Source organism: Carlito syrichta, unplaced genomic scaffold (assembly GCF_000164805.1).
Source record: "Carlito syrichta isolate Samal-C Ts95f unplaced genomic scaffold, Tarsius_syrichta-2.0.1 Scaffold305085, whole genome shotgun sequence".
Taxonomy (NCBI): domain Eukaryota; kingdom Metazoa; phylum Chordata; class Mammalia; order Primates; family Tarsiidae; genus Carlito; species Carlito syrichta.
Window position 1 is genome coordinate 202,485 of NW_007249181.1, and position 10,593 is coordinate 213,077.

The 10,593-nt window shown below is 38.8% G+C and overlaps 1 protein-coding gene across 3 annotated transcripts in view; it reads left to right on the forward strand.

Moving 5' to 3' along the window:
• MOSPD2 (motile sperm domain containing 2) overlaps positions 1-10,593 on the forward strand; it is a 52,788-nt gene that overhangs the window by 36,824 nt on the left and 5,371 nt on the right. For all 3 annotated transcript variants that reach the window (XM_021713953.1, XM_008061103.1, XM_021713954.1), the window contains 5 exons: positions 1,456-1,632; positions 2,273-2,385; positions 5,939-6,035; positions 7,436-7,532; positions 7,947-8,076. In XM_021713953.1, the coding sequence (XP_021569628.1) occupies positions 1,456-1,632; positions 2,273-2,385; positions 5,939-6,035; positions 7,436-7,532; positions 7,947-8,076 (614 nt within the window). The remainder of the gene's footprint in view (positions 1-1,455; positions 1,633-2,272; positions 2,386-5,938; positions 6,036-7,435; positions 7,533-7,946; positions 8,077-10,593) is intronic.

The window sequence follows — 10,593 nt, forward strand, 5'->3', positions numbered from 1 at the left end:
AGTTTCCCACTACTACCACTCCCTTTCTTATAGTATTATAATAATTGTTTAAGGTCCGCTGATGAGTGAGAACATATGGTACTCTGTTATTTGTTTCTGTGATAGATCAGAGTATGATCGACTCTAAATCCATCCAAGTTGCTTCATAGCCCATAGGTTTGTCCTTCTTTATGGCTGCATAATATTCAGTTGTGTATATGTACCACATTTTTTTAATTCAGTCCAGCTTCAGTGGGCAGTGTGGTTGGTTCCATGTTTTTGCTATTGTGAATAGAGCTGCAACAAACAGGTATCTTTTTTGTAGAATGATTTGAGTTCCTCTGGGTATATTCCCAGTAGGGAAATTGCTGGGTCATGTGGAAGGTCAATTTCTAGTTCTTTCAGAAATCACTGCACTGTCTTCCAGAGAAGTAGCACTAGTTTCCATTCCCGCCAGCAGTGTAGAAGTGTTCCTTTTTCTTTGCATCCTCGCCAGCATCTGTTGGTGTTTGTTTTATTAATGATGGCCATTCTTACTGGGGTTAGGAGGTGTCTCACTGTGGTTTTGATTTGCATTTCTCTTATGATGAGTGAGGCTGAGCACTTTTTCATGTATCTGTTGGCTGCCCATATATCTTCTTTTGAGAAGTGTCTATTCATGTCTTTTGCCCACTTTTTATTGGGACTGTTTGTTTTTTTCATTTTGGCACGTTTGAGTTCCTTGTAGATCCTAGGTGTTAGGCCTTTGTCAGATATACAGTTGGCAAATATTTTTTCCCATTCTGTGGGCTGTCTCCTTGCTCCCTTGATGGTTTCTTTTGCTTTGCAGAAGCTTATTAGTTTGATGAGGTCCCACTTGTCTATCTTATTTCTTTTTTTTTTTTTTTTTTTTGAGTTGGAGTCTCACTCTGTTACCCAGACTGGAGTGCAGTGGCCGCTCCCGGCCACCGCAGCCTCGACCTGCTGGGCTCCGGCGATCCTTCCACCTCAGCCTTCCAAGTAGCTGAAACTACAAGTGCGCGCTACCACACCCGGCTAATTTTTGATTTATTGTAGAGATAAGGTCTCACCAAGTTGCCCAAGTGGGTCTTGAACCCGCGGGCACAGGCAATCCACTCACCTCAGCCTCCTAAGGCGCGGTATCTTATTTCTTAAGGTATGGGCATTTAGGGTTCTGAATAAGAATTGGCTGCCAGTTCCAATTTCCATACATTTAAAGCTTTTATCTGTCTGATTTGTTTGAGGGGGGGTGAAGAATGAGCTAAAGTTCTAACTTGAGTCCATGTAATTGGCTAGCCAATTGTCCTACACCACTTATGCTCTTTTCCTTTCTGGTTTGAAATGCTTCCTTTATTTTAAATTTCACTCTCTGATTAGGTCTGTTTTCTTGACCAAAGTAATGAATTGTAAATCTACTAATATAATTATTTCTTTACCCACCTCTTAGCAGGCTAATATGAAATTCTTTTCTTTCAGGATCCTTTCAAGTACAGCTATCCACCACTAGTAGATGATGACTTCCAGACACCATTGTGTGAAAATGGGCCTATTACCAGTGAGGATGAAACTTCAAGTAAAGAAGACATAGAAAGTGATGGCAAAGAAACCTTAGAAACAATTTCCAATGAAGAACAAACAGCTCCTCTAAAAAAGGTAATTTTATAAATAAAATTAAAATGAGTCAAAAGCTGTGGTTTAGCTTCAATTCTACCACTGTCCGGCTGTATGATTTGGGGTCATTCACGTAACCTTCTGCCTTTCCACTTCTTTATGTGTACAAAGAAAGAGGAAGAATGTAACTAGCAGACCAGGAACACTGCTTTAGTGTATAAAAGGCTGATTCCATGCTTTTATATAAGAATTAGCAAAATGCATCTAGAAGGAATTGTTTTGTCTAAAATATTTTTATTGGTCTAAAATAAAAGTAAGTAATTTAAAACTTTACCTTGATCTATTGCTTTCTGTATCTCATTTTTAGAAGAGCACTTAGTTGTCACTCTTTATAAGTAATCAGGTACTTGATAGAGGGATAAATACAATGTTATAATTTGAACACATTTAAAAATTGTTAGGGGAAAGACCATGTTATATTTTCTACAGTAACTTATTTATAGTTGGCACTCTAATATATGTTAATGGCTATGTTAATATATGCTAAATAGATATAGTAAACCTGTGTTAAATGTTATAATTTGGATTGATTCAAAATAGTATTTACTTTTTGACCTAATGATCTGCCCAGCTGTCTGTGTGGAACTAAAATTTCTTTATCTTTTCTTTTTTTAATCTTTAGATTAACCCAACTGAATCTACTTCCAAAGCAGAAGAAAATGAAAAAGTTGATTCAAAAACAAAAGCTTTTAAGAAACCAGTGAGTGTGTTTAAAGGGCCCTTATTACACATCAGGTAATAGTTGAAGATTTTATTAACTATACTTTTATAGCATAACTTGATCAACTTGAGAGTGCTGCAAAATTAAGAAAACTTCCATTCAGTTTTGGAAACCGTGGAAATACAAAATCAAGGGTTATCTGAAGAATTGCCTTAGTTTCCAGACATAGTGGATATTTTTAGCTACCTTCTTTTTTCATGCTTTATTTTAAAGATGTAAGGGGTACAAGTCAGGATTAGGTACTATGTGCAAGTGAAGTTTGGGCCTCCAACTGGTCCTCACTACCCCTGGTTTAGGACCAGGTACCCTTTATGTTGTTACGTCTCATCCTCCCCCTCTTCCTCCCAGCAGTGTCCCACTACTGCTTATCCCTCCCTTGTGTTATTGCGGTTAATGTTTCGGTCACACTTATGATTGAGAATGAAAGGGCAAACTGAAGCAAAGTAGGCCAGTGCCATGGAAATAATGTAAAGATTTGCAACAGGAAAGCAAAAGAGTTTATTATCCACTTTCCACAGACAAAAAGCAGTCTATGCTCACAGGCAAGCATGGTCCAGGGGTTTGGGTGCAGGGTGTATTTAAGGTTAGAGCTTTTATGGGGATAGAAGGGATAGGTAAAAGTGTTCTCAGCAGCTGCATTCTTAGGCTTTGACAACATTAATCAGGTCCCTTGATGTTATTAGGGCAACCCATATCTTGTGGCTTCAGACAGGGGACTGGTGGGCAGTCATGGAAAGTTGATCACAATAGATTGTTTGACCAGCCTGACTTCATATACCTGGAAAACAAAGAGTTTCAAGCAATTATCAATCTTACTCAAATAACTGGTTTTGTGAGCTAATGATAAAAAAAAAAAAGGGCTGAAACAAGCTGATGCTTTAAGCATGACTAAGCAGGGCAGGCTACTATGATTGCTTTCTAGCCTTTTAACTAAAGTTTCTTCATTGTAAAAGTTAAACTTGGTCGGGCATGGTGGCTCATGCCTGTAATCCCAGCACTTCGGGAGGTGGAGATGAGAGGATTGCCTGACCCAAAGGGTTTGAGACTAGCCTGGGCAACATGGCAAGACCTCATGGCTACAATAAATTTAAAAATTAGCTAGGCATGGTGGCACACACCTGTAGTTCCAGCTACTTGGAAGGCTGAAGTGGAAAGATCGCCTGAACCCAGCAGGCTGAGGCTGCGTTGGCCATGAGCGTGCCACTGCACTTTAGCCTGGGCAGCAGAGTGGGACTCTGACTCAAAAGAAGAAAAAAGTTAAACTTAACCCTTTCAGGCAACATGTGGTATTCAGTTCTTCGTTACTGTCATCACTAGGAATGATTGTCTCTAATTCCATCCAATTTACTGAGAAGTCCATGATTTTGTCCTTTATTTATTCTGTTGAGTGTGTTTAAAGGGCTCTCACCAAACATCAGATAATAAAAGTGAATATTCATCTGTTAACAATAAATCTAAATGACATGTACTTTTCTCACTTTACTGATACTATTAGATTTGCACAAGTTCAGGGATGCCAGAAATGACACTGAAATAGTCGTTTGTCAATTTGACCTTCCAAAAGCCAAAGGTGAACTAGAAAAAAAGGTTTGTGACTAAAGCCAGATTTCAGCACATCTCTATTTTTGTTGATATATTATTTGAGTCAAAAGATTCAGGGTTGTTTCTTTCATCACTGTGTAAAGTCCTCTTTCTCACTGATGATGTTTTTGTTCAGTAAATGTATTTTTTTTTTTTTTTGAGTTGGAGTCTCACTCGGTCGCCCAGACTGGAGTGCAGTGGCTGCTCCCAGCCACCACAACCTCGACCTGCTGGGCTCCGGCGATCCTTCCACCTCAGCCTTCCGAGTAGCCGGAATTACAGGCATGCACTACCACGCCCGGCTGATTTTTTTGATTTATTGTAGAGATGAGGTCTCGCTGCCCAGGCGGGTCTCGAACCCGCGGGCTCAGGCAATCCACTCACCTCAGCCTCCCAAAGGCGCAGGATTCCAGGCTGAGCCACCAAGCCCAGCTCAGTAAATGTATTTTGCCTTATGTTAGTATTGCCACACCAACTTTCTGATCTAATGTAGCATTTTCTGTCACTTTACTTGAAACATTTCTGTGTAACTGTGTTTAAGGTATGTCTCTCATGAACAATATAGCCAGACTTTTAAAAAAAAATCTAATCTGAGATTCTCTGTCTAATTAAAAATAGTTCATTTACATATATTTTGATTGCTGTTATATTTGGATTTATCTTCACCACTGGGGTGTGTGGAGGGGATGCATTTTCTGTTTTCTGTGGGGTTTGTTGTTTTTTTGTTTTTTTTTTCCTTTTCTCCTTTTGGAGTTTATTTTTTGTTTGTTTCTTTGTTTTCATTTTTCATTCTACTTGCTTGAAAGTTACACATTCTATATTTTCACTGGAGGCCCATTCCTATAAATGCAGATGTGATAGGAAGAGCAGATTTAGGCTCTGCCCCACCTTTTCCTCTACCCCCAGTAAAGTCCCAGAGCTGCTCCTACACATGCACAAGGAGCCGACATCTGTCTTCCTGGAGCTGCTCACAGTTTTTGTACTGATTATTGAGAGCAATTCTGAAATTGATAACCTTACTCTCTGTGACTTACATAAGATTGGGCTCTAAAAAGGAAGCCAACAACCATGTGAATTTACCATCTTGTCCAATGCTAGGCAAAGCCCTTTTGGGAGAGCTCTTAAAAATAAATGTTCTCTAGATACTGTGCCCCTGATGTGCAAACATTCCTGACATAAAGTTAATATATTTAAAGATGTATCAAAATGGAGGGTTATCTGAAGACTCACCTTAGTTAAGTTAATCACTTTTTTATGTAAAGCAAAAACACTGTTCTTCTCATTGTTTTGAGGCACTTGATACAATTTGGCTAATGTAATTAAACTACACAAACTTGGTTTGAGTCTTTCAATTTTTATTTTAGGTTGTGGGCATTGCACTGGCCAATAATTGTAAAATTTGAACTTTGAGACTCACTGATTTCACTGTTTGATAAGTTCTTTCTACAGTTCCCACCACAAATTTATTTCTGTTTCTTTTTCCTTCCCTATTTCTTAGAAAAGCTGTTATATAGGAATACATTATTCTGTTACTTAAATACATTTCTAATCTTTTTAAGTTACGCTCTTCTCTGTAGGTGTGGAAAATATGCTCCATTTTAATCTATTTATAATTAGGTAAAGCTGAAGCAGCAATATCTTCTTTGCTTTATTATCTGCTACCTTTTCAATAGTTGAAATAAATGTGTTCACCGTAAGATCTTGCTGATTATAGGATTAATTCAGAATCTTCCTAATTTCCTCTCCTGTTCTTGCCTAGTTTGCTTTTGATCTTGGGGAATACCACTAGACTTTTTGAATAGTATGTATCAAATTAGCAAGATTATAATACAAAATAATATTAGGCAATTGTTTTGTAGTCTTCTTTTTTGGTGAAATCTCTTTATACAAATGAGTGCAAGATATTAACTAAATATTTGTATTCAAGTGAATTAGATTGTCATTTATTCTGAATATTACAAATGCCCTGTTTTTGTCACCACATAGTCCTGCGGAAGAACTGTATTTTGGAAGTACGGAATCTGGAGAGAAGAAAACTTTAATAGTGCTGACAAATGTAACTAAAAATATAGTGGCATTTAAGGTAAATATCTTAAAGATATAATAAATTATGTGTGAGAATTTGACATGTGAAGTGATTTTAGACATATTCAAATTGAAAGATTGATAATTTTGAACTTGTATAGTGTTTTTGTTTGTGATATTTTTAGGCATATTATACTACTTTCTATTTCTAACCAAGAAGCCTAGCTTTGTTTATGATATTTTTAGGCATATTATACTCTTTCTAGTTCTATCCAAGAGGCATAATTTATTTAAAGTTTTTCCAGAGATCTGTATCTCTGTCTTTAATGTAACTAGGCTAATGTCTAAATTAATTCCAGAGTTTAATAAAAACCCAAGAAAAATTACTCTTCATTATATAAATAATTTAATTCATAATAACAGTAAAATATAAAAACATAAAATTGATAGTGCATTTTTCCCCCAAGTGTGATATATTCTGGAGTGTAGTTTATATTGGATACTAACCTGAGTCTGAGCATTAGGTATAACAAGACTGAGTTCACCACCACCTCATATTGTAGGTATTCTTTTTTAAATCTTCTGTTTAATTGAGACGTAATTGCTAGGGTGTTCCTGATATGCTTTGATTATCTACTGTTTTTTAATTTAATTTCTGAACACTTATAACAATGTAATCTAAAGTGCATTCTATTTTTGTGAATTTGCATCATTAAATTCAGGCACCTCGGCCAGGTGTAGTGGGTGGCTCACACCTGTAATCCCAGCACTTTGGGAGGCCGAGGCGAAAGGATTGCCTGAGTCCAGGAGCTCGAGACCAGCCTGGGCAACACGGAGAGACCTAGTCTCTACAATAAATTAACAAATTAGCTGGGCATGGTGGCACGCTCCTGTAGTCCCAGCTACTTGAAGGCTGAGGCAAAAGGATTGTCTTGAGTCCAGCAGGTCGAGGCTGCAGTAGTCATGATCGTGCCACTGCACTCCAGCCTGCGCAACGGGGTGAGACTTTGACTCAAAAAAAAAAAAAAAAAAAAAAAAATCAGGCAACTAGCAGACAGGATAAATATCCAACAGATTACTTTTTTTACTTAAGAAGAAGGCTAATATCTCAACGTCTGTATCTCAGTCATTAATGTGCAATAACAGGCTAATGTCTAAATCAATCTCAGAGTTTAATAAAATTCCAAGAAAAATCACTCTTCACTGTATAATAATTAAATTCGTAACAGTGAAATACAAAAATATAAAACCAATAGATAATCTCTATCTTTTTAGATAGGTCAAGGTGCTTTTTGCTTGTTAGTAGGGAAAAATGCATTCTATGCATAACCACCAGCATTACTTTGTAAACTCTTTGTTCATTGATTAACTGTTGATTTTTTTAAAAAGTCATTCTTAACTATATCCCCGGAAAAAAAAGCATAAAGATTGTTATATGACTACTATTTTTATGAACAGGTGAGAACAACTGCTCCAGAAAAATACAGAGTCAAGCCAAGCAACAGTAGCTGTGACCCGGGTGCATCAGTCGATATAGTTGTGTCTCCCCATGGGGGTGAGTTGTCATATTGTCACAGCTGGTATGGTAGGGAGCAGGAGACCTGGGTCTGGGCTCTGAGTTAGGAGAGATGTCAGGCTAGAATCTAGAAATTAGCAGAAAAACAGCAAGTTACTTCACCTCACTCTAGACATCTCTTTTCTCATAAGTGAAATGAGATGGTCAAAGGAATCTCTAAAGTTCTTTCCTGCATTAAAATGTAGTTATTGTTACTGAATAAGATTGTTTAAATTGATATCAATTGGAACAAAAAAATTTCTCACTTTTAGAACTTTTTGGTTTTTTGAAACTATTTCCATTGTATGCTTTTTCCCTAATGTTGTGTTCCAGAATAATGCCTTAAACCACATACATATCCCGCCTCTTGTAAAGGTGCCTGTTTATATGTTACATTACCCTTTTGTAATGCAGGTTTAACAGTCTCTGCCCAAGACCGTTTTCTGATAATGGCTGCAGAAATGGAACAGTCATCTGGCACAGGCCAAGCAGAATTGACTCAATTTTGGAAAGAAGTTCCCAGAAACAAAGTGATGGAGCATAGGTAAGCTTTTTGCTCACAAGCTCTTGACTGTAGTGGGAAGAATGGGAAAGAGAAAGGTACCTCCATGGGCTAAGTGGCCTCCCTTCCTTCTTGCATCTGTTGGGCTCTGAAGATGCCCAGATGAATGAAACCTGGCATTGCTCAAGGAAGTTGCTAATAGCAGAAACTCGCTTACATGCTAGTGCAAGAGTCTGGATCTGTCCAGATTGCAAACAGGTCTCTTTGTCCCAGCAGTTCCCCTTGTAGGAATAATGCTTACCTTATATACTAGAATGTCTGTTGCAGCATTGTTTGTAATAGTGAAAAATTGAAAAATATAAAAATAAATAAAAATAGGCCTGGCGCAGTGGCTTATACCTCTACTCTAATCCCAGCACTTTGGGAGGCTGAGGTAGGAGTATCACTTGAACCCAGGAGCTCAAGACCAACCAGAGCAATATAGTAAGACCTTGTCTCTACAAAAAAAATTTTTTTAAATTAGCCAGGCCTAGTGGCACACACCTGCTATCCCAGCTACTCAGGAGGCTGAAGAAAGTGGATCACTTCAGCCTAGGAGTGCAGAGAGCCATGATTTTGCCATTGCCCTCAAGTCTAGGCAACAGATTGAAACCTTGACTCAAAAAAAATTTGTAGAAAAAGAACCTAAATGTTCACCAGTAAATACAATAGTGAGATACACTTGAGTATACATATTCACACTAAAGAGTACTGTAGCCATTCAGAAAAGTACATAAGTCTGTTCTGGCATGCAAAGCTATTTGTAATATAGTATTTGCAAAAAATCTAGTCACAGAAAATTTGTGGGATATTATCCTGTTTGATGGAGGGGAAAACCTGTGAATGTGTAAGTATATATGTATGTACATGTGTGTAAGTATATCAGGTTGTGAGAAATATCTTAAAAATATATTGAGATATAAAAAGGGAGACTAGAGAAGGCTATATTATAGTTTTATGCTTTTAAAAAAAAAATTGGAATTGTGGTTTGTTGGCATGTTCCTTGTTTCCTACCTCCCCCACTCCACCACCAGGGACATTTGTCATGTCTTGAGACACTTTTGGTTGTCACAGATAAGGGATAGGGTGCTATGAAAATCTAGCGGGGGAGCCCAGGGATGCTGCTAAACCTCCTCAGTACACAGGACAGTCCTCACTCCCCAAAAATGATCTGGCCCCTAATGTCTATAGCACCGAGGTTACAAAATCCTGGTTTTGGGGGTAAAGGTGGCCACTCTGATGACACTTGAGTAGGACCTGAAGGAAATGAGAGAGTAAGCCACATAACTGGACAAGATTTTTTCCAAGCAGAGGGAACAACAAATGAAAAAGGAGTGTACTTGACCTGTGTGAGGTCAGTGTCACTTGACTCCAGTAAGTGGGGCGTGTGGAAGATTCGTACAAAGAAATAGTAGGATGCCTGATCATTGCTATAGTGAGGATTTCTGAATTTAAGAGGAGAAACTATTAGTCATGCTGAGCAGAACCATGAGGTGATCCAGCTTAATTTTTAAAACGATTCTCTGGGGGCTGTATAGAAACTAGGTGGTGGTCAGGTACATACTGTGTGCCAGCACTGTTCTGATTCATTCAGTCCTGAACTTGATTGATTCAGTCCTGAAGACAGCCCTGTGAAGGAGGAATTATGGGTGAAAAACTGGGAAACCTGGTCATGGTTGAATCTTCAATACAGAGGTTGAAAGAATACAGATATGGCTAGAACATAGAAAATGAGAGGGTCTAGAGCAAGAAAGGAAGTTTGAGAGGCAACTGGGGACAAGGGCCAGAGGAGGAGCTCAGTTACCATCACAAAACCAGTGGTGGAGCAGTGTCCCGTTCTAATTTGCCTTTGACAAGATCATCGCAGCAGAGTTGATTGAGTGAAAGAGAACAAGAGTGGGCCCAAAGAGACAAGTGGTATTTCAGTTGTCCCAGCAAGAGAGGAAAGTTAGATCTATCCTAGGGGAATATTTAATGACCAAATAGAGGAGGAACTCAGCAGGGAGTTGGGAGGAAAAGAAAAACTAGCAGGTGGGATCTGACGTGATTTATCAAGGCCCAGGGAAGAGAATGTTTCACACATGAGGAAGTGGCCAGTGGTACCAAGTGCTGCCATCAACAAGGATAAGTTATGGGTAGTGCCCATTGATGATGACATCACAGAAGTCATTGGTGACCTTACATAGAGCACTTTCAGGTAGCAGGAACCACATAGGAGAAAGGAGTCAGATATTGAAGCTATGGAAGTTGTCAGACTGTACTGGAGGTTTGACTGACTGGGGGGGACAGAGTGGGGTCGGGGGTGGTACCTCAGCCAGTGGATTAGCCTTAGCCCAGAGGAAGGAGGATGCAGATGGAGGTCAGTGGGCTGCCTTGTTTTTACATGGAATATTTACTTTTTCTTTTTCTTTTTTTGAGTTGGAGTCTCACTCTGTCGCCCAGACTGGATTGCAGTGGCCACTCCCGGCCACCACAGCCTCCACCTGCTGGGCTCTGGTGATCCTTCCACCTCAGCCTTCC